This window comes from Pogonomyrmex barbatus, unplaced genomic scaffold (genome assembly GCF_055798465.1).
Source record: "Pogonomyrmex barbatus isolate J1 unplaced genomic scaffold, ASM5579846v1 scaffold2, whole genome shotgun sequence".
NCBI lineage: Eukaryota > Metazoa > Arthropoda > Insecta > Hymenoptera > Formicidae > Pogonomyrmex > Pogonomyrmex barbatus.
In genome coordinates, this window is record NW_028297116.1 from 21,141,826 (window position 1) to 21,166,139 (window position 24,314).

A 24,314-nucleotide genomic window follows, 5' to 3' on the forward strand; every position below is an offset into this window, starting at 1 on the left:
TGCGCCGGCGCCGGTGTCGAATGTTTGCGTTGGCATAAATAATTGACCAAAAAACAGCTGAAAGAGGATTTAATTCGAGAAAGGGGACGTAAAAAAAAAGCCTACTGTTCGCTCGATGTGAAACGCTGCCTCGCTTCTTCTCCTCGAAATGATGATTACCCAAAAAACAAACGGACTGAGATAAGTGGGAGCATATTAATAAATGCATGATGCTTCGCCCTCCGGCAAAAGTGCATATCAATTCAGAAACGCGAACATAATCAAGTCTCCGTAATTACGAGGAAATGATTAACTCTTTGTATTTAAACTGCGCCCGCGAGGCATAAGAAGCTCGACATTCTCCCGCGAGGAAAGTCGTGCGAAGCACACGCGGATCGATAATATAATCAGCTTAGGCGAAATGCACGAACGGTATATTTTCCATATAATTTTTATCTTTAATAGATTACATTTAGCATACGTAATGCAAGAAAAGACTTTTGAAACGCTGTGCGAGGCAACACGCGGTCGCTGCGGGGAACATATCTCGTGATGGCGAGGCATGAATGCCGCATTAGAGCGCGCGTGTATTTGCGACGAGATTATCCACGGGCATAATGATTAATTGTACGTCACGATTGATCTAATCATCGACCAAGAAACGAATGCCGTGTCTCGGACACAATTGGCCGTGCGAGCGGGACGGTTAAAGGTTGACTGCACTCTGTGACCTTAATTACTATGTCGACTAATCGATCGCGCGCATTGTGATTGTGCTATGCTTGACACGGGTACCAGCATACGCAACCGCAGGTTGAATAGCGTCTTAATTACCGGTTGAATAATCCGATTCAGCCACTTGTGTACGTATCGATAGTCTCTGAGTCTTATGTCACTTGAATCGGAAAAGATTACGAAATTATCGAACTGTGTTCCGGAAGTGACTTGAAGAGAAATAGCGTTTAAATAAATTCTGCTTTATCTCGTTTCTTTTTTTTTTTTTTTATATGAAACTCATTAATAGTTGGACCTTGTCTCAGGACTCATTAATGTGAAATCAGATCTTTTGAAAGAGATACATTTACCACCTACGAGAGTGATTTGTGCGAAAATTGAGAATAAATTCCTGAAATCCATGAATTCATGTATCACGATCGTAACGCGATATAAGATGCTAGTCGCCGCGTTTATCGCCACGAATATTTTTGTCGTGAAATAATGAGTTGCAGAATGGCTCTAAGCTCAATAGATAAGCATCGGGGAACGGTCGGCGGTAGTCGGTGGAACCCCATCACCTCCCCCCCCTTCGTTAATTAGCCAAAAAGTGAGGTCTCTCGTATAGTCCCCCTCGCTTTTCTTTTCCTACGCGCCACGACGGCACCATCGTGAATAAAGTACGGTCTCGCGTTCTCCTCCCCGCGGAACCCCCTGGTATCCCACGACTAACCAGTACATACATATAAGCTCTCGCCCCCTCGCATACAAGAGGAGAACCAGCCAAAGAGCCCCACGGCGCTCTCCGTAATTCTTTCTCCAGCTCGCAGCATCTTCACCGGGTCTCTCTCTTTCCGTCTTCTTCTCCCATACCGAACGGCCGATCCTAATCTCGATAATGACGCGTAATGGCTGCTGGCGTGAATGTAGCTCTTTGTCCGTGGCTCCTGTACCGGTCGTATATCTGTCCGGTACGAGAACCGCGCCATTTCACCCCGGCGAAAAGCACGGGGAAGGCCGAAACGGCCGTTTCCAGACTCTTTTTCTGCGTCCATGTCGTGTCCCCCTTTCGACCCCCTCCCCCGCACCTTTGTCTCTTTCCAACCCTTTCCCGCACCAATCTCCTGGCAAGACGCCTTTTCGAGAATCACTCTGTTCTGCGTAACGTCAGGCCCACGAGACGTTGGTTGTGCATGATTTTTTTGGAACTTTATTTTTGCAGAAGCGGTTATGAGAGTTCGATGACCACGGGCCCGCGGACCATCGACGCTACCATGGACTACCTGCAGACGTGCCTCATCTTTTACCTGCTGATCCTCTGCTTCTGCGGCGGACGTTCCATAGACATATGTGAGTAGATATATTAATCCGGTCCAATTCAATAACATTTCGAATCGAATCCGAATATATATATCTCCCCACATTAACGTAAATAACGACGATCGAGTCAAATCAATTACCCGGTACTATTTTATTATGTGCATAAATTGCCTGAAGGTATATCTTAATTCCCATGTTGATTACTTTCTATAAAAAAATCTCATACGAGATATTAATCCAATCAAGTTTCTCTTATTCGCGTATATAAAATAATATTTCACAAAAGACATAAATTTACGAAAGGGTAATAGAAATATATTATTAAAAAGTGACGTATCTTAAATATTAAATAAAAAAATCAAGCTAATAGATTAGCGATAGGTAGAAACACATATATCACTAGCGCGTGATACATCGTGTTATTTACCTCACCATAATAGACTTGATTCTCTTTTTGCACAAAATCAGGAGTCGTGGCGAGATCATGATTGAAATAGGTGTTTACATCGGAGGCTATAATTTTACCCCAAAGTAAATGCTTCTCTAACCCGTGATTTCACTCGATAAAAACAGAAAGGCATCTCGGTGCCCTCCCTCGTACCCTTTGCCCTTTGCCTTACATTAAACCTCGGGCTCGGTTTCTACTCGGCTTGGTTTCCATCCCATTGACTCCAGCGGCCCGAGCCACCCTCGTGTCAGGTAAACAGGGCGAGAAACTTGCAAAGTATCCGCCAAGAGTTCCGAAGTCAGCTGCGGGAAAGGCTTTTAGGTACTCGTTCGTGAAATCGAGCTCGAAACTTACGTATACGGGACGTATTTCGCACCCGAAGAATTTCTCGAGCAGGACCGAAAGATGGATCGTGATGGTCTCCCGATTCGGTTGCGTTGCAACGTGTATCATCCTTTTCCCCGGACGAACGAGTACATTCGAGTTACATTGAGTTGTGGCAAGTGCAAAATTTTCAATATGTAAGTTTCACGTTACACGAGCATAAAACTACACTACCTTGACAGCGATTTCAACATGCGAAACTCATGCGAAAAATTCTCTATGTAATGGATATCGAACAAGAGTTACACACTTGATGAGTCCTTGACAACTTTAACAATGAAAAACTGTAAAGTCTGGAAGTGTAGGATAATCGGCTTATACTTTAACGCTAAATATATCCGTACAACAGCCGTTACGGAAACATACTAAATCAGGAAAGTTGATGTTACCTTCTAACTTTTGGAACCTATGCGGCATACTATTTGACCTCAAAGCCGATACTTGGGCTACCTTTGATCCTGCTTATACTTATACTTGAGCTTGCCGGTGTAATCCCGGAGAAAACAAGTATATAGCGCAAACTTCGCTAATTAAATTCTATCTGGTTATCAAAGCAGCTCAACATAATACTTTGAAATAACAAATAGAACAGCGGCGATTAAAACAACATTCTTGTATGAAGAAAAACCTACGGTTTGCGCTAATTCGATGGCATAATCTAAATATCAATTAATAATTCTCAATCGATGAAAATGTCAAAGTTCATCATCTTTTTATTTCCGCTTTTTCATTCGCATTTAAAGAAGCGGGACACGGAATTCATTTCGAAATCGCTTGATCATACTCGGAATCCAATAGAACCGCGCTTCGAATACCGGTCATCGAAAGATCCATATGAGCGTAGGTGGATCCGGCGTGCTCTGCATAAGAGGAGCATCGAGGGCGAACAGCGTCGAAATATAAATAGCCCCATATGAAAGTTGGAAGGAGACCGAGGAGATTGCGTCTCCTCTCCCACCCCCTTCCCTCCTCTTCCTTCCCCGCGATGACTGAACTTGTACATTGAACCGCGTCGGTAAATTCGCGGTTGTGTTAAGCGAGCCGGTCAGCTGTGGCCGATCGGGGAGAGCTGAAAGGGGTTCGCCGAGCAGTTGAAGCGCGCATAAATTGCAATGTTAATGTTGCCGGCGATACATAAACATGTTGCACGCCGGTCGGATTGCGGTGCTCGCGCGTATTGCACATCCTCTAGGTGCCTGCCTGTCCCCGCCTGTGTACGTATATGCGTGCTTGCGTGCGTGCGTGCGTGCGTGCGTGCGTATACGCGAGGGCGCGTTCGATTTTGTGTACACCAAAACCGAGGGCGGTTGGTAAACGACGTGTACGTATAGACGCGTGCCTAGACAAGAGGCGGCCGTTTGCGCGTGTATTAACGCGTCGGTGTTGCCGTAATTACGGGACGGTGTGCCGCGAGGGTGTGCGTGGTGCACGAGTGGACGGGTGCGCCGGAGAGAGTCGGAGTGATAGGATAGGCAATTGTACAGATGCATCATCCGGGAGGGATGTATCTGACGTAGCGAGATTTAACGCGAGTGACACATGTGGCGAACGATCGCCTTTTTTGCATTCCGTACCGAGACCCATTGTTAACAGCAACACTACAATGACACACGGCTAGTGGTGAAACATAGTGTAACGGATACGCCACGGTGTGACTCAGCCTACTAAATTGCGAACATATTGATTACGCGAATGCATTAATTTTAATAGTTGTAAATTAATACACGTACACGTAATGAAATGAGCACGTTATTATATATACTATATAATAACGATACAACGCGTCTCGTGTGCGTTTGTCGCGTCGAGGATATATCGAAAACAGACGGTGTAGAAGTGTGTTCAGGGAGGAGAACCGTCACGCGACAGAGTTCTCCCGCGTTATGACATTGTCATCCCTCTGTTACCCTCTCGGTCCTCAGCCCTCCTTTCCAATTATCTACGGATCCATTAGGCCCTAGCGTGATGGTGACGAAATTATTGCTGAAGTCTTCAGCGTATTAACATAACAATGCGGCAATTAACGCGTTATTGCCCCTCGTCCTAACGCTCTATCGCCAACCCATGCGGTACAAAGCATAGAATTTCAAATTATATGTAATACAAAACGGAAGCTTGTTTGTTTTCATATATTATTACATACTTTTTTAAAAAATAACGAATAAGTAGTATATAATGCATAGGATAATTTGCATAGTATGTTATAATTTTGAATCGAAAAATATATATATATATAAAATATATACATATATATTTTTATATGTATATATATGTATATATATATATATATATATATATATATTTAAATACATATTCAAATAAATAAATATATACACATATATATATACTATATGCGAAAAACACTGTAATTGAGACGATAATGCACTCTGCCGCGCGGATTAGCGGATTATTTGCATAACCATCTATGCAAATGCATAAAGATATTCTCACGATCGTATTCTCTCCTTGCAGATACACTTATCAAAACATACCCCGGTTATCATTACAACTTGTCACTCCTTTGTACGCTCAGTGCAGCCGTTAATACTGGCTGACAGCTTCTGCGGGGCTTGTTTGAAAGGCGCGATTATTCGTACGACAAAGGCACCGCCGACACTTTCTGCACGTGTACGTCGTATGTCTCTCGGATATAAAATCCCCGCGACGTAAACATTCCCAAGCTGGTATTCTGACATCTGTTTCTTACCCCCGCGCTGACTCCGATCTCCTCGTTCGGCTTGATCACGCGCCAGAACCAGGCAGTTTACGCTCGTCCGCGTATACACGAACTTCAGATCTCTTCGCCCCTATAACGACTCTGAATAAATCGCCTCGAGTGCAATCGACTTAACCCCACGTCTCACCAAAGGCGCAGGCTTTGGATATATCGGCGAATGAGGATAGATCAGGAGAATCAAGCGAGATTGACACGTTGAAAGAGCGTCAGCTCGGGAGAGCGAGATAATCCTCGGCTTCCCGCGTTCCCTCGTTCGCGGATCACTATTTTTCGGCGATATATCCTCCAAGCAACGAGATCTTCGTCTCGGAAATATATATGTACACGAGCGAGAGCGATCGTCGTCGATTCTCCGTCGCGCCGTGGTGCCCTTTCGTATCTCATCGCGATCGACGGCGTCCCGGCGGCATCGCGGAATGTATCGAGTAAGAGGATGAATCCGGGGAGAATCGGAGAGACGTCTCGCGCTTGACGCGCTGAAAGGACGTCACTGTCAGACGTCGGCTGCGACGTCGAGTGTAATAATCCCTGACTTTCGGGTTCGAAGGGCGTACGTCAATCCGCCGCGCGGATCTGTATTTTCATAAGGCGAACCCACAAAAGCAAACACCGCGTGCTCGACTGCACGAGCACGAAGGGTTCGTGCCCTAAAACCCTTCACGCACCGACATCAGCTGGAAAGAATTAGACATTATAGACAATGAGGAAGAAGATTTATCTCCTTAACTGACATACTTGAAATTTTCTGCATTAAAAATTCTCAAACTCCGTGAAAATTATATGGTATAATGTCTATAAAATGCGATATTATAAAATTATATTTTCTGAATTTTTTATCTAAAAATAAAAGAATTAAATTACGATTATGAATAATAAAGCTGGATAAGTTTTCCATGATTTCACGATTTTGAATTTTGTAAAAATAGAAAGTAATTAGAATCAATATTTTCACGAAACAATGTACAATATAAGCATCTTTTCTCGTTCTTATTAACATCAGACGAGTTAGAAAATAAAACTAGTTAGTTTTGATAAATCCAGGCCACGAAGGCACGAATCCCACAAAGGGGTTGCACTTTCGACCCTCGGGGTCTGAGTAACGCACGCAACTCGAGACGGTGATTTCCAGTCCACGCCTAGGGGGTTCCGAGGGTGGAACGGTAGAGAAGGACGGTACAGAAATGATGGTTAGCATGAAAAGAGCGAGAGAGAAGTAGGACCTTGGAGAAGTAGGAGGGACGAAAGGGCCGGTATAAAAGTAGTACTTCCGTTCTGCCAGCCGTCGCGGCGCCAGAAGGACGGGCATGCGCGTTTTCGTCGACGCGAGTTACCTTCCACCTAGAACGAATGTTTGTTTTCTCTGAAAGAGGCGAAAATGGCTCCCCAAGTCTGACAATACCCGAGGAAATCGCGCCTCGGCTTTCACGGCCCTACGAAAGGGTGCAGCGCGCCCATAGTTACGTAGGGGGCAAGCACGAGCTTCTTTCGGGGTCGACGCTCTTACAAACATTCATTCTAATTTCACCGATGCCCGGAAAACGGGCGCGGCATTACAGTCGAAAGGGGGATAGGGAGGGGAACCTTGCGGCAGGTGTCCACCTGCTAATTCCGTTGAGCAAACATAACGAACCTAGTCTCGTCGCAGTAAGCCACGCTGAGAAGCTGATTATCACTAACACACAAACGACCAGATAGTTTCCAAGTTACATCTTGCCTAGAATTTAATCTGGATTAAATCTCGGTATTTGTGTCACGTTGTGGTAAAGCTATACCTGAAAATATAATGATATGTAATGAATACGTCCATCTTAAGCGACTTGAAGTGGAACTTGTATTTTCATGACAGCGTACAATTTCGTTGACTTTGCAAGAAAAATATTTAATGTCTCAAGATTCGATGTTGCACGATATAACAGAAATTTCTTCTGGCTCTTCACAATATTTAAAGATATGTATGATTACAAAAGGCAGCTCGTATGTTATAATTAGTCGGGACGTTTTGACGTGAAAAAAAGAAAGCAAAGATTGAGTTAGCCCAAGGATTAGGTGCGAGTCATGATTTATGCGCTAATATCGTGCTGCAATGAGATGGGGAAGTTTAATATGTTTTTCGTGAAAGTCCCGGTGCGTAATTAATTTACATTCGCGCCCGAGGAGAGAAGTGCGAGTAAGCGTACCGAAAGCCGACCACGACTCTCATGCGCCGTCATTAATAATAATCCCGGAATTAACAAAGGAAGGGTGATGCGAATTATTAAATTCACCGAGATAGAAAAGCCCGTTGTTGGTGTCTACCCGCCACCGCACTTCCTCTATTTTTCTTTCCTAATTTGCTAGGAGATTCGTTAGTCTTCTGTGCAATTTGCTTTACCGTTAAAATATAAAAGGTGCGCTAATTACTCACCGCGCTCGTCCACCAAAGGCGATATCTTTGACTTCATCCAGTATGTAGGAACAAGATTATACGAGACGTGATGCGTGTAAATCTATAACGAGACTTTGGTCTTCCTCCAGTAAATTACATACTTTATTTTTTGAAAAGTTCTAGGGAAATCTGAGATTTCTACATAGCCATTTACATAGTTCCGAGTTACACGGAGCATATATTAAATTATTAAAGTCAGCCTCTCCCAGTAGATAAAGACGTGACTTGCGCTGTGTTAAAGGTTAATTCAGAACCATTCTCAGTTGTCTGAAGAAGGAGTGGTTCGCTACTCGAGTGCGACGTGAATGCTTTGCGGGAGAGGACAAACGATGGCGGAGAAGGAGATCCGTTCTTGTAAAGGAGGAGATTTACGATATTGCGCAATTCGTAGATCTCCAACAAATCGCGTAACCTTCATCGTCGCCTCAACTTGTAACTCGAGCGTGGAAGTCTGATTCAACGCCAAGACATTTCAATTACCATTTCAATTACTATTTCAAGATTCGCGGAAAATCGTTTATCAACTCGACGTGCACGTAGATATGTATATTAGATATGTATAAGAGAAACATACGAAATAGAGGCGGAGAAAAACGATACGTTTCGCGGTTATTCTCAGACTATCAAGTAACAACAAATACAAAAGTGAGGGGTGCTGAATACACGGCGGGAGAATTTCTCTCGAAATTTATTACGATTTTTCTATTACAATCTCTCTTATGTCGTCTCGAACGTATTGCGTTCTTCTCCGGGCGCGGCTTGTTCGTCGACCGTTTCGTGGTTGTCTCGGGTTTCGCGGAGGAGCCGTCTCTGGAAAGAAGCGGTTATCAGTTTGACAGTGACGCGGTTAAAGCAGGAGAGCGAGAAGACGAGAGCGGGCGAGAAGACGAGAGAGCGACGTTGGGACGCTGAGGAGGGGTTGCGAAGGCATTCAATTTCCCTCTTCTCGCGGATGGAGGACGGCACACACCCTTCCGTTCGGAGCTGTCACTCCCCGAGAATTATGGTCGCCGAATGAGTGGCTGGGGCGGGCCAAACGTCGCATAACTTACTTCTTCTTCTTCTTCTTCTCCCGTTCCTGCACTCTTTTCCAGGATGTCTATAAATACGAGAATCGAACTTGCCTGCCTACCCCCAACTACTCGGAGGCGACTTCGGAGTCTAGGCCTCTCGTTACTGGATCTTGCCACATCGGGACACGTACCGGAAGGAGCGCGACGCGAGGACGATCGATCTCCCGGAGCCTCCAGATCGCGCACCGAGTAGCACTGATTACGAAACTTATTTGTCTGAATGCGTTTTTTTGCCCCTTCAATGAAGCTCGAAGCCCTCGGCTCGAGTATTTTTAGCCAACTTAATCCGGCGATGATCATGAAGAAATTCCACTGCGTAATTGTTTTCTTGAATTGTTTTCTCGAAGTGATCGAAAGCAAAACGCAATAGGAACGAACAGGGATATCTTGAAAATATTTTTCAATTCTTATATCTCATGTAAAATTTTTAATTATCTAAAACTTTGATACCAACATGATCCAACAAGTCCAATAATTTAATTTTATTATAATTGATGCTTTTTATTCTATAAATATATTGAAATTAATATTGCTTCATAATTTATAGATTCGCTAAATTGAATATTCAAAAATTATTCATAAACTGTCTGCTCTATTGTTCAATATTACTCAATATTGCTCAAATAATTAAAGATCATTATTTGGATTTAATCAAAGCGAATGAATATTTTATCAAATAATTTTTATCTCATTCTTTAAAATCTTCGGCAATGTTTGCAGGAAGTAGGAAATGTTTACAGCCCTCTTATTTACGCCAGATATCTTTTCGGTGCCAGACATTCGCGACGATGAAGAAAGCGGTCGGAAGAAAAGTTTGTGGATTTAAGATTGTTGGACGAATAAACGAGCTCGATAATCGTTGACGGTTCCGACGATGGCTCAGGAAACAGCTGTCGTTAGGGCCATTCGAAGTTGAATTTTCTACGCGGATTTATCGAGTTTACCAAAGTGCCGCTCCGCCTTGCCGTGATTTCTTGTTAAAGAGCTGTATATCACTCGCTCGTTTCCTGGGAATTCTGGTGCGATCTTAAGCTACGCCAACAGATCTGCTTTTGACCTCTTCTCAAAGTACAGCGGCCGTTCGCGACTACCGCTTTGATCGTCGGGAGGCCAGCGCGGATATGTAATTTCGAGTCATCCTCGGCACTTATCTTTCTTCGATTCCAAATGAAAATCCGTTCTCGGTATCGTGTTAAGCACCGTAATTATCGCGAACGCGAGATCCGGCTGCGATAAATACGGCACTCCGGAGCGGTGCCCGGAATGCCTTTTTCATCGTTTTCGACTAACGTGCACGGTTTACGCGCGTTGGCCTCGGAAAAAGTAGCCCCGCGACGCTCAGGCGCATAATGAAAGCCTGATAAACTCCAGTTCGCCAAAAATAACGGCGCAAACGACGCAGCATGACTCTCGAGAGAACGTGGCTTGTTTAAAACAACTTTTAATGACGGCGAAAAGTTCAAACTGAAAAAAGCGTATCGTTGATGCGAGACAAACAATGTATCAATTTTATTACATGAATCTACGCGATATTTTTTTTTAGATCTTATTCTGCATTCAAGACTTTTTTTTAAAATAAGATTTTAATTTTGTTCTGAATAATATATTACTGTTGAAAAATTATATATAGATTATAATATACAAATAACGTCTCTTTAAATTATCCATCAGCAAATTCAACCGAGAGTATCGCATTACTAGGCTATTGAAGTTTTCTGTGACATCTCGTATAAGTACATATGCGTATGGTGTTGATGTTAACATATCGTATAAAATAGGCTTTATACTCGAGGTTTACATCATTCATTTGTTTTCACTCGAGACAAACGTATAATTGAAGCAATTTCCTTTATTTGCAGCACAATGCATCGCACCCCTGGGGATGGAATCGGGCGCGATTCCTGACGCGGACATCAGTGCGAGCTCCAGCTTCGATAGCGGAAACGTCGGGCCGCATCGCGCACGGTGAGTGAATTACTGATTCGTTTACGCAGCGCATCACACACAAATCCAACGCAATACAAATCCGGAAATTTGATCATATTAGCTCCGCTACAGACCGTGAAAAACGCAGCGGCGTGCGCTCATTCGGCATCGCGAGATCGACATCGACGGCATAATGCAACGATATGCGAATCAGCCTGACCATTCACACCGGTTTCATATCTCGTCAAGCGCTGTCCGTTGAACTGAAAGCCTATCCGGGAAGTTCTCGATCTGTCTCTGGTTCTCGTATCTGGCTCTTGATTATGGGCCTATTTAAGATGTTCGGCGCGCGATCGCGGCGGAAATGACGAGCGGTCGAAGAGACGGAGACGTCGTCTTCGTGGAACGTGATAGATCATCTACGAGCAATTCGACAGGCCACGCGGGCGACACGTCCGTCATCCTGTCTGTCCTCGAGATAGTTGACGATCGACCGGTCGGCCGATCACGCCGTATATTAATCACGCCCTACTAAACCGCAACGTCTATTTCGGCTCTCAGCCTGCAATGAGGATTAATGATGCGCAGCGTCCCGCATGCGGAGCCATTTGTATCGGCCGTTTCGAAGCTCTTAGACGTCGTTAACGTGCCCGTCGCATATTCCTTTGATTATGCGTGTCAGCTAATTACCATTCCAGCGAGACAAACGCGCGACGAGGTGGATGGACGGAGGAGGAGGGCGCACGGCGAGGGACGAATGTCCAAACACAAGGAATCATCAGGACCACCTACCGCGCTAATAAACTCGCACTCGCAAGACATTAGTCGCTCCACCAGTGCCCTTTTGCCCGTAATTGAAATTCTGCTGCATTAACCGAGTCGTGCGTGAATTTTCAATATTCCGCGGGATGTAATCAACTCTCGTCACTATTAATCAATCATCGGAGCGTGAATATAAAACAAATTAATGCATGAAATTAATCACGGCGTATCGAGGCGTAGGTAATCAGTCGATAGATAAAATAGAAATACATGGAAGTCAATTTCGCAATCGACAACGTCACGCGAGAGCCCCTTCTTTGCTCCAACGGCATCGATATCGCTTCAGACCGCATTGTCGACGGGAACTTCTTTGACGGCATTTTCGAGGTTTCGTGATACTATGGGCTTCCCGGTGAATACCCTGCTTACTTATCCGCTTACCCTAAAATACTCTTATCTGGTATACAGTAGTAGCATACACCGATACATGCTGTAAGCGGAACAGAAGTTACCCTTAAGACTTAGATTCGAGAAATCACAAAAACATACAGTTCTCCAATTTGTAGACATATCACGAATTGAAAAAAATTGTCTCTTATATTACGTAACGCGCACGAATCGAAAAGTATTATCCTCGCAGAGAAATCCTCTCGATCGTTCAACAATATGCCAGCGACGCCTCTTATTCACCCTAGCAACGGATCATTTCCTTTCAGACGGTTCGCAAATCCAACCTCGGTACGACGCGCGTTCCTTCAGTTCGACAAACCATTCCTCTCGATAATCGGTCCCTCCGTCTAAGGACGCGCTCCGATTCCGCCGACGTGGCAGCTCGCAGTTCAAGTCGGCGTAATCGTCCGTTCTGAGATTTATCGCGGACCAGGAGTGCCGTGAGCGCGGAATGTCTTTGATGCCCCGGACTGTATCAAAGTGGCAGCCAGGCAGTTCGAGGTCTCTTAATGGGCTATGAGTTATGATCTTTGGCAGTGGTGGAATATTATTCCTTCTCTCTCTCTCTCTCTCTCTCTCTCTCTCTCTCTCTCTCTCTCTCTCTCTCTCTCTCTCTCTCCCCCGCACTCCCTCTCCCGTTTCCACATTCGCGCGTCTTGTGTTTTCTTTTCTCCCGCTCCATGCGTTTCGCTCTTTCCCTCTCTTTTTCTCTCTTCCTCTTTCCTCTCACATTGCTCCGCTGTGTTCTCCTTTCTGCGTTGCCAAACCACTTCGGGAAGCGACCTTAGACAGACACACGGCAAATCCTGGTCCGCCGCTTTTACTGCCTTCCACGTCAAAGACACACTTAAAGTTCTGACACTTCAGAGAGGACGGTAGCTCACCTCTTTATTGCGCGAGAACATTTTTGCTCGACGCGCGTACACGAGTTCCGCCGGCGGATTCATTTGGCATCGCCACCAGCTTCTTCCCGCGGGGTCCCGTCTCTCCTTTTTTTTCCCCTCCTTGAAATTTTTCTTCGCCGAACCCGTCTCGTTCCGTACAAGGAGTTACCCTCGCGTTGCAGGCGAGAGATCCCGGAGATCTTGGAGAATTCCGGAGAAAATGCTTTCATAAACTTTTCATGGTTAATAAACGCGCTCATGGTAACAAAATTCACGTCACGGTGCGTGTACTCGGTAAAAATTCCTTATTAATAAATGCCTATAGGATAACGCCGCTTCGTGGATTATCATATCAGGGATGGCAGGGTAGTAATTTACGACGACAGAAAGAATTCGAAACAGATTCATTCCTGTCTGCTTAGTTTACGAGCCGTGGAATCATCCACAGCGCACGTCGCGCAGCGGCAGTGCGTTTATTTCACGGCCGTATCGCAGACGGCAGGGACAGCTTTTTAATGCCGTAGACGAGCCCGCGAAAGGTATATGCGAATACAATTATTAGCCGGCCCGAAGTGGCTTCGTCGTCATTCTCGCGACGGTGCCAGCTCATCTTTAATTCATGTCATCCGGGACTCGGTCCGATCGATAAATTATAATTTCACCCCGTATCGCGTTGGCGGGCTGACGGTTATCCGTCAGACGCGCGGCCGATCACGTATTTATACGATTTCCTCTGAGTAACGATGCCGCGTTTCCGTCCGCTTTCGATACTCATCCGTCGTTGTACGACCGCGATAACAGATAATTTTCTTATCGACCAACGTGGACGCGAATTCTTCGCGCGCTCCAAATCCTACCGAGCACTTCAAAGAGACTTCGATATTACGAGGTCGCGCGCTACATTCTTCGCATATTGCGTATGCAGAAAGGTTTGTAATTTTTAAGTGCCATGTTCTTTAGACTGTCGTATGAAGTCTGTGAACGAAGAGTATATCGCGAATCGAAATATGATAAACCTCTCTGAATTTACATGCGGATAAAAATGTATGAATCCGCATAAAAGCATCACGCGAAACGAGAAAGTTCGGATCGCGCGTCTTGGCGACTATTTTCCTTTTCACGAGGGATTCCCCCGAGAAGTTCTCTTTTCCCCTCGGCGATCGTAGCGCGATAAGAAAGCGAGAGAGGGAAAATAAAGGTCCGTAATCCCAGAGCAAATATTTATTCTTCCAGGCTGAAGCAGGAGAGCCACGGAGGTGCCTGGTGTCCAAAGCTGCAGATCACGGCGGAGCCTCGCGAGTGGCTGGAAATCGATCTTCACACGGTGCACACGATCACAGCGACTTGCACTCAAGGCCGCTTCGGTAATGGTCAGGGTGTCGAATATTCGGAGGCGTACATGCTGGAATACTGGAGGCCGAAACTGGGAAAATGGGTCCGCTATAGAAACCAACGTGGCGAAGAGGTGAGCCTCGTTACCTTATTATTCTTTGATCTATAGCCTCGTGCGAATAATAATCGGCGGACACTCGGGCAAACGGATGCGATCACTTATCGAGAACGATGGAAGTCCGGAATAAAAGAGGTCAGGGATGCCTCGAAATAGTCCGGCACAGAATGGCGCAGTGTATCTATAGATTGTAAAGTAATAAATTGAAACGTACGAATATTCATCAGACATGCACTGACAAGACCGCGGAATTCATTATACATAATTCCGCTATCCAGGCCGCGCGATTTATCACGATCGATTTAATCGTGCGAGTCGACAGCGCTGTAGAAAGACGTTTCGCCGAACGATTTGATCACAGCACAGCAATTGCGGCGGATCCACCCCTCGAGACGTAGGTTACGTACGACGGACGAAATCACGCGGTTAAATTTAGTCGCGGGTAATACGCATAAAGCCGAGCGCGCGCAGATTATTGAGAATGATTTGTAGTTGTGTCCGCGAGTGTCTGCGGTGCGACCACGGGCAGTAACTAAAGCGTGACGTTAACAAGACGTAAATCTCCGATGTAATATGCCGCATTGGAGAGCCCGGGCGTGCAGTACGTGATGTAATTTACTCAGATATACTGGTTACCATGAAGCTAAGTCTTTAATTAGCGTCATCCGCAATAATCACCTCGCTACCGGCGATTCCACCCTCCCCTCTCCCTCCCATTTAGCGAAAATAAATTTGCGGCAGTTGCAGCCGGCAAGTTTCGGCGATTCATGAAAGCGAGAAGATTGCTCCTGACATACGGTTGAGTAATCCATAAATCCTTGCTGTAATTTACTAAATTAACTGGCACAGCTCGCGTCAAAATCAAGGAAATGGATCCACCTTGTGCATCTCGGTAAAATCGGTCATGTCCACGCGCGACACGTGCCTGTTCGCATTTTGGCTTGCGCGAACGAACAACTCACGAGCCAAGGAATGTCATCGATTTCCGAAACCGACGAAAGGAAAGACGAGCGAGCGTCCAGTCGTGTCGGAGTAACTTTCCTTGGGAGTTGGCAGACACGGTGGCACTACGAGCTTATTTGTATAGAAGGGAGGATCAATAAAATGAGAAGGTCGTAGCGTGCAGGCGGGTCAGACGATTCCAGCTCACCTACATAGGCATACCTGTCTGAATATGCGAATCCTTTGGTAGCGGCCGTATCTGAGGAAGGTCGAATCCGTAGGAGCGCGGAGCCCGAACCATATTTGCATGCAACCGCGAAGCGACTTGCTTTTCCTATATACATATTACGTGTATTTTCCTTAATACGGCGGGCACGTACATTTCTAACATTTCCATCTACGTAATCCTCAGAATAAACGTATGCACTTTAAGGCGAATGTATTTTAAGGTACCACCTGGTACCAGACAATTACCGTGATTGTGCTTATCAAATAATAAATTATTTTGGCTTCCCGATAATGCACTATTATTACTAAGATCTATCTTTGATATTGATATCGTAAAATTCATATATCTGTTCGAAAAATTTAAAACTGCAAACATAGCATCTATATTATAAAAATTTTAAATAAATTGTAAGAAATAATGATATAATTTATTTTTTTGCATTTTGAGGAACGTAAGGAAGTATTTAATGTAAACTTCAGCTAATTTATTGTATTTTATTTTTTCAATTTCTTCAATTTCTAAAGTGAAAAATCTAAAATTTTATAGCGTCTTAAAATTATAATTTTTTTTTTTTATTTGATATGTAATCATTATTTCGCAATAACTTTTAACACGGTCTTTTAATAAAGAGTAAATGAATGAAATATATCTGAGAAATGTCTTTCATCTTGTAACATTTGCATATCTCATATAATTTCTCGTAGCGCGATGTAAGGTACCTGTTGGAACGGAAAGGCCCACCCAGAAAACATCGGCGGTAGGGATAAACCTGCAGAAATTTGTGTCTCTTCCTCCCGCTGTGAGCTCCGCGCTGTCTCTCGTTTAATTACACAACGACACTCGGCTTATCCAACGCATAATCTTTCTTAATAACCCGATCCCATGCAGACGATGTCGCTGATAGAAACCACAGGACTGTCATCATCTATATTTTATAGACCATGATTTTGAACGCAATGATTACTAAAATTAGCTTCCTCAGAGAAGATAATTCTTCTTAATACCTGATAACAGAATAGATAATACACATAACTGTCTTGATATTCATCGATATCCAACCGAGCATATTATATACACATATTAATAAATATGCGGAGCATTGACACATTAATGCCATCACAAAAAGCGCGCACAGTAACATATATCATAAATAAATCCGCATAATCGTCTCGCGTCATCATCGAAATTCCATTTAAATTAAGCCGTAAGATGCCTTATCCCCCGTGATCTTCCACGATGACACGTAGCCATCAACACCGCCTCTAAGACGTTCAGCTACCAACGGTAGCAGCTTACCGCGACCGATCCAAAAACAGCACACAAAACATTAACATAAGATGGGCGTTGGTTTCCGCCACGCCCTCGCACAACTCGTGGAGTCGCTTGTTGGAATTCGCCTACCATGAAAAGTGACGAGAAACCGCGGCAAGGAATAATTTGAGAGACGATCGTTTGTCTCGGCGCCGCGGCACGGCGATACTTGAGAAAAGTCTTTCACGACAAAGCAGACCGGCGCTGCTTGGGTCAGTCCACAACCGCGCGTGGGCGCAAAGATAAATATCAAGAATACTTATTTTTCCTGACGCACGGTCTCAACGGCTCGTAAATGCCGTCGTAATTTGGTCTCGTCGCTCGGTGCCGCTCGAGTCTTTCGGAAATTGAGATTCGCCGCCACGTCGGGAACCAGCGAGTACCGCACGCGAAACCGGCCGCCGAATTGTGAGTCATCTTCGTAAAAAATTGCGATAGTGCAGCTGGTCGCATCGCATCGCGCCGTGAGTATAAAGTAAGCACGCGCGGTATAAATGACGGTTCGAAATATCCGGCGTACTTTCAACAGTCGAGTCGAAATATTTCGATGAGAATTCTTTGGAAAAAAATTACAGGATCGTAATGTACGTTATATGTGCAAAGCGATTTAAAGAAAACGTATCCTCCATATCCGTATATTTTAAAACCACATTGTTTCTACATGACTTTTTCAATATTTAATATTCCATGTAAATTAGATATTAAATTTCGCGATATATTCAAACGCTTAATCTCCTCTCGCTTTCCGACGTGCGAAAATAATTCTAGATACAATCATCGGGAAAAGAAAACAGGATGCTATTACGTACACTCGGCGAAGCTATACACGTAACTGTCAACCTCCGGAAACGCCCACTATGCGGTTCCGTCGCCTAGCAGAAAATTTCTCACGTGTCGGTTCATTGTATTTGCTCATCCGACGCCTTGGTACTGTCCGTTTCAATGTGCTAAACATCAGGTACCGTGTCGCGGCGCAAATAAAACGGTGTCAGCTACCGGTCCCAATTACCGCGCCACCCGGCGCGGAACGTGCCGGTTCGCGCGGTCACGAGAATCATCTTTAAACGCGTTTCCCATCGTGTGATCGTGAGTTCACTTCTAGTGAACAGAAAAGCCGAAAAGACACAGGGGTGGAAATATTTCCGCGAAATAAGAAATACATGATTAACTGAATAACGTGCTAATTCTCATCTTTTCCAAAAGGAAAATGTTCGAAATCGGATCGAGTTAAATAACATTATAAAATAACATTGAACAGATATTAAAAATACATCTGTAATCAGTTATCGTGACAATGTGGAGAAGAAAAGATTTACCTGAATTTGAAATTAGAAATTATATCTCTTGAATATTTAACGATACTATCCGGATTCTACTTAACTGTGGCGTTTATTTTGTTTGAGAGCATATAATTAAAATTACTTCAAAAAGTTTCTATAGATATTTATTCATTTTTTATTGCGAGAGAAATGCCCGTAATTAAATTCAATCGCGTTCATAATGCGTGTGTTATGTGCAGAATCGATTAAGCATAGGAAATTGATTAAAATCATGACGTACAATAGAACCGTGATGCAGTGAACATCAGTTAATGTCCGACGAGCATAAGCATAAGCATAACGGGGAAGAAGAGATAGGCATGGAAAGGATAGAAATAGGAAATAAAGGAGTGTTTGCACCTGTCGGGATCGCGACGATGATAGTTATACGGTCACGTAACCGACCATACGTGAGAATCTCGTGTGAGCGAGTCGAGAGGCGCTGGCGAGCTCATAAGTGGAAAATAAGAGGTCCTTTGTTCCGAAGGGCCTCTTCCCTCGACGACGCCGTCCGAGAAATTCTCGATCCTCCCCGGCGATATATACGTTTCGACGGTCGCTCGCGGTCGATCGAATAGAACGCGCCTTGTTCTATGCGAGAGCGCGCGTCAGGCCTGAAATCACGCTGTAGTAGAAATGCTACGGTGCGGCGTGGCGCAATTTATATTGCGCATTGGTGAAAAATTTCGCTATCTCGCCGTCTGAAAATGTCCGTAAATGAGGCAAGAGTCGAGATTTTACACGAACGATGATTTATCTCATACATGGGGGTTGAGATTGCAAAATCTTATATCCGTGTTTGTTCACCGATAAATTAACATAACGCGCGTAAAAATAGTATTATTTATATATATATATATCACATCTAACGATGCATCTGTCAGTAATCGTACGCTCATTACTATGTATTCCGTGTATTTTTAAAATGTCAAAAATTTAGATTGAATGGGAAACTTCTCTTGAAAAATCACGTCCGACGATTCTGATGCCAATTTCCTACATTCCGTTTGTTCAGGTTATTCAGGGCAACAGAAATACCTACCTGGAGTCAAAGCACGAACTGGAGCCACCAATATGGGCGAGCAAAATTCGTTTCCTACCCTACAGCTACCATCGTCGCACCGTTTGCATGCGCGTCGAGCTCTACGGCTGCCCTTGGAACGACGGCATCGTCTCGTACTCGATGCCCCAAGGTGACAAGCGCAACAATTGGGAATTCTTCGACGCGACTTACGATGGTTATTGGGACGGACAACTTCTTCGTGGCTTGGGACAACTGACGGACGGCAAGACCGGACCGGACTACCTTAAGATGAATGCCTTTGACAACTATGACAGAAGTCAGGGATGGGTTGGCTGGAAGAACGACACGAGGTCCGGACATCCGCTCGAGATCAAATTTGAATTCGACCACGTCAGAGAATTCTCGGCTGTTCACATCTTCTGCAGCAACCAATTCACCAAGGACGTGCAGGTAAGATTCACTTTTAGCATTTCACATTTTATTGTATAGAAGAAAATTTTTTAAATTATAACATAGAATCGTACGTAAATTGAATCATCGTTTGTATTTTCTTCGCAAAAATATTCTTTTTTTTTTATTACTATCTCATTTATATATTTTTTAACCACTTAAGGTACCAAAAAGATACGCTTCAGGCTGATTTATGATTAATGATCAATTTTGAGATTCGTGTCCGCTACTGCCATTAGCTACGTATGTTCATCTATTATATCTCGCCGTAAGCTTCGAGACTAAAGAGATAACCATGACGAGACCGTATTTGGACGATATAATAAATGAGAAAAACTATAAACGGATATGCGTACGGGTATAGAGAGAAAATTGGAATGCCCCGCGGCACTGACTTGCTGGTGAGAATGAAATGGTTGCTGGCTAAAGTAGTATGGCTGGTGAAGGACGGAGAAAAAGGCGTAAAAAGAAAAGATGGACAGTCGTGGCAAAATGTGCGCGAAGATCCTCCGCCAGCCTTTAATCCACACCCAGAGAATAAAAAAAAAAAAAAGAAGGAATCCATGGGGTTGAGGAGACGGTATACGGCATGAAATCCAGTTTTCACGTTGGAGTCAAGGTCGGACGTAGGATGGGTAACGAGGCGCAACAACGGTTAGCCCCTGGGTTCGGCTGAAACGGACGGAAAGAGAAAAAGGAAACGACTCGCGGCTTGTTGGATCCGCGTTTCGCTTCAAGCGGCGGCGCGGTGGCCGTGGCTTTGCCGGGAACGTCAGTTTTTCCGTAACAATTTTTCGCCCCCACGGTCTCTTTACGCCTGAGTGTTTACATAATGGCTCGCTGAACACTCGGCTAACGGCAGCGAGATGTATTTTAATAAAATAATTCGGCACTTAGATGCTCGAGATAGCGAAGCGTAATTTCAAGAAAAATTACTGAATTATTCTGACAAAAACTAAATGAACTAATTGAAAATAATTTGTGAATTTTAACGGAATTTATTTTAACTTTTGCTTCATACATTTTAATCGACGTGAAATATTGAAATTGATTGAATGTTAGATAATACGGAAACAGAGAGCAGTAATTTATAATTCCCTATAAATATAATAAATGAAGTAAAGTTTTTGGTACAATTATTGAAAATTTTTAGGAATGTCAGCAAACATAACAAATAGCATCAATAAATCTGACGATATATGTATATATATTATTATACTCAAATCAAAAAATTGCCGAATCAAATTACATTAGCTTGTTGTCATGAAAATTTATATAGATTAAAATAGTTAATACGTACGTTATTAATAGTTTGCGTAATTCTTGCTACATAATGAAAGAGTTACAAAATGTAATACGCGCGCTGGTTAACCACGAAAATTTTGCGTCATTCCGCACGGGAATCCCTATATAATAGGCCGCGAAATACTCTCCACCGGTATCAAGATTTATTTGAATAGAGCGCCTCATTACCCGGCTCAAGTCCGATTGTGCACCCGCGATCGAGCGAGCTGGAGAACCATAGAGCAGATTGGCGACGAGAAGCAGTCAAGGCTGAGGCTACAGCTATGGCGATTCGTGAGAGAGAGACTAACGGAGGAGGGTTCGCGAGATAGAGACGGAAGATAGAGATGAAGATTCGAGAAAGACAGAGATGGATATCGAGAAGAGAACAGAATTTGATGCTCTTTCTCTCCCTTCCTCCCGGCTTCTCTCTTTCTCTATCTGTTCGTCTCTCTTTCTATCTCGCACGTACAATGGCAGTAAGCAACGACCGAGAGAGCAGATACGCCACGTATTCAAATACAATACCGACAGTCTGGCAAGTCGGCAGTTCGGCGAATGGGGCTGCGGAGTGGCAGGAGCTACCCCTAAACGACCTCTCCTATTAACAAGCGCGCGCTCGCGCGGATAGGACACGTCTCCCGAAAGACAGCGCTTCAAAGCATCGCCAGCCACTATCCACCATTCCATCCTCCCCGTCTTTCTCTCCATGACTTCGCGGCTGCCACTTCCTCTACGCCGACTTCCTCATTCTCCCGACGCATCCGCGGGCGGTAGGCTTCACTACGTCGAAAATCCATACATCCCCATCTTTCCCCATTCTAAGGGAGTTAGATAATCTCGGCTTTGTAATCTTCGTCCCTAACTCCTATGCTGTCTTAGCTTCATACCCTCTTTCTCTCTCTCTCTCTCTCTCTCTCTGTCTCTCTCTCTCTTCTACTTACTCGCTGGTTCGCTCCCTCTGTCTTTCGTCCGTTTCACACGGCTCTCGGCTTGGATTCTCTTCACTGAATTGTCTTGCGCCTTCGAGGGATGAAATTAGCATTCCACGCGTCCTCGCTCGCTCGGAACGCGTTCGTGAGATACTCCATATTATCGAAACCGTCGATGTCATCCCAGAGCGCGCCGTTAACTAATTATCTGTTACCGATGGTAATAACGGCGATAATACTGATTATGCGAACGTAATCGAGTACCTGCGGTGTATGTGGGTGGGTATGCTTCCGATCAAATTAATTCCGTACGGTAGCTTTGAACACATAGCGCTTTATCCGATCAAATCGCGTGCGGTAATCAGGCTCAATAGTTCAGGCGCTCTACGTAACAGAACAGTTTCTTAAGAGAATATTAATGTGATAACATTGTATTTTTATCTTGTTTCATTTCAGATATTCAATGATGTCAGTATCCTGTTTAGCATCGGCGGCAGATATTACACGGGTGATCCCATCATATTTTCTTACATGGAGGATAGAATCTTCGAACAATCGAGAAATGTCTCGATTAAGCTACATCATCGGATCGGCAAGTTCGTCAAATTGAGATTCACCTTCGCTGCACGATGGCTTATGATCAGCGAAGTCACCTTTGACTCCGGTAAGTTATAGCGCATGGCTTCTGCAATTTTCCACTATTTGTCTTCACAATTCAAATAGAAAGTTGGGAATTGTGACGTTTATAGAATCGCATATTATCGAGACGTTTTCTTTGAGAAGATCGTAATGTTTGAAGCTTTTTCTGTATACAACATACGAACTTACAGATATCTATAGTATATATTCCATTTAATTATTGTATTAAGATGCAATGAAAGATTGATAATAAAATATTGCCAAATATATTATTCTAAAAATAATATATGTGCGATATACAATATATAATTTATTATAATTAACAATTTAAAATATTTTAATGTGCAATTTCTTAATTTGTAAAAATGCATATTTATACAAATTTTTTTTATATATTATTGATCATCGATGAGCGTCAAAGTTGGCAGAAAATGTTGTATTCAGCAGCACGTGTTTCTATCGTGTTGCAGACATCGCTCACGGTAACTTCACCCCAGAAACGCCACCTACGACTCAAGCTCCGCTAGTACCGATTAGAACTTCGGGTCGCGACAATCCGGTGCAAGCCGAAGTTCCGGTAGCTAAGCAGGACGATCCGACTTACATGGCTGTGATCATTGGCGTCTTGACCGTCGTAATTCTGTTGCTGGCGGTCGCCATATTCCTAATAGTCACGCGTCACAGACAGCGGAAGAACTTTGCCAGTCCTCTCGGCGCCAAGAGCGCGATTCCGACGGGCAATCATCAACATCTGTCGCCGGAATCCGCGTACGGCACCACGGAGAAGGATCCCTCCTTGATGACCTACCGGGTCGAGGAACTCGACGACCGGTACGCTGGCACGAAGCTCACGACCCTACCGCGAGATCTCAATGATCGTCTTTTGGGCGACGTCAGGCTCGACGAGTACCAGGAACCCTTTCACGAGAACAAATATCGAGACTCCCCTCATACGGCGTACTACGGATACAGCACGGTTGTTGTAGACAACAAGGACCTCCATGACAACGTCGAACAGTCTGGTGAGTCGAGTTCCTTGAACTTCTTCAGCGTAACCACGATACGCGTTTCAGAATACAAACACGAAATAGTCAAACTATATCGCGTGTCACTTAGTTTAATAACCCTGTGCGCCTGCACACGCTTTTAAATTTCACGACTCTCGAAGTTTGGCAGATATGTATGACGTATTAGCAAATATATTATCTCTGATGAAAAGGACCCAGAGCAATAAAAGAAAATATTTTTTGCTGTATAGATGCCACTTATGATTACGCAGTACCAATGCCCGTGCCTAGTGTAAGCAGCGATCAGGATAGCGTATTCTCGAAATCGTCCTCCAGAGGTAGCGCAAAGGTGAGATACAAAAGCGCTTGTAACAGTCACATTGGAAATTAAAATTTCAAGTTAATATCTCTACAATGACAAAATTATGATTTTTTTTTAATGTTTGATATAATTTGAATCTTTCGAAAAATGACATTTTTTTTTTATTATTAATTAACTGGTAAAATATCAGCAATGTTACAAAAATGTTACTCTTTTTCTTGCTATTTTTGAAGTAAGAGCATTTTCCACGAAACGTGTTTGCCGGACATGTGAAGGCGTCAACGTTTCATATGCTTTTCCGAT

General features: G+C 44.0%; 1 protein-coding gene across 4 annotated transcripts in view; it reads left to right on the forward strand.

Annotated features, from left to right (window-relative positions):
* The window catches only part of LOC105430267 (discoidin domain-containing receptor 2), a 99,698-nt gene that overhangs the window by 63,376 nt on the left and 12,008 nt on the right, over positions 1–24,314 (forward strand). For 3 of the 4 annotated variants that reach the window (XM_089077655.1, XM_011643755.3, XM_089077656.1), the window contains exons 2-8: positions 1,916–2,043; positions 10,940–11,045; positions 14,336–14,567; positions 19,369–19,827; positions 22,500–22,707; positions 23,153–23,704; positions 23,941–24,038. In XM_089077655.1, the coding sequence (XP_088933781.1) occupies positions 1,935–2,043; positions 10,940–11,045; positions 14,336–14,567; positions 19,369–19,827; positions 22,500–22,707; positions 23,153–23,704; positions 23,941–24,038 (1,764 nt within the window). In that variant the 5' untranslated portion in view covers positions 1,916–1,934. The remainder of the gene's footprint in view (positions 1–1,915; positions 2,044–10,939; positions 11,046–14,335; positions 14,568–19,368; positions 19,828–22,499; positions 22,708–23,152; positions 23,705–23,940; positions 24,039–24,314) is intronic. The other variant, XM_089077657.1, reaches the window with a different exon arrangement.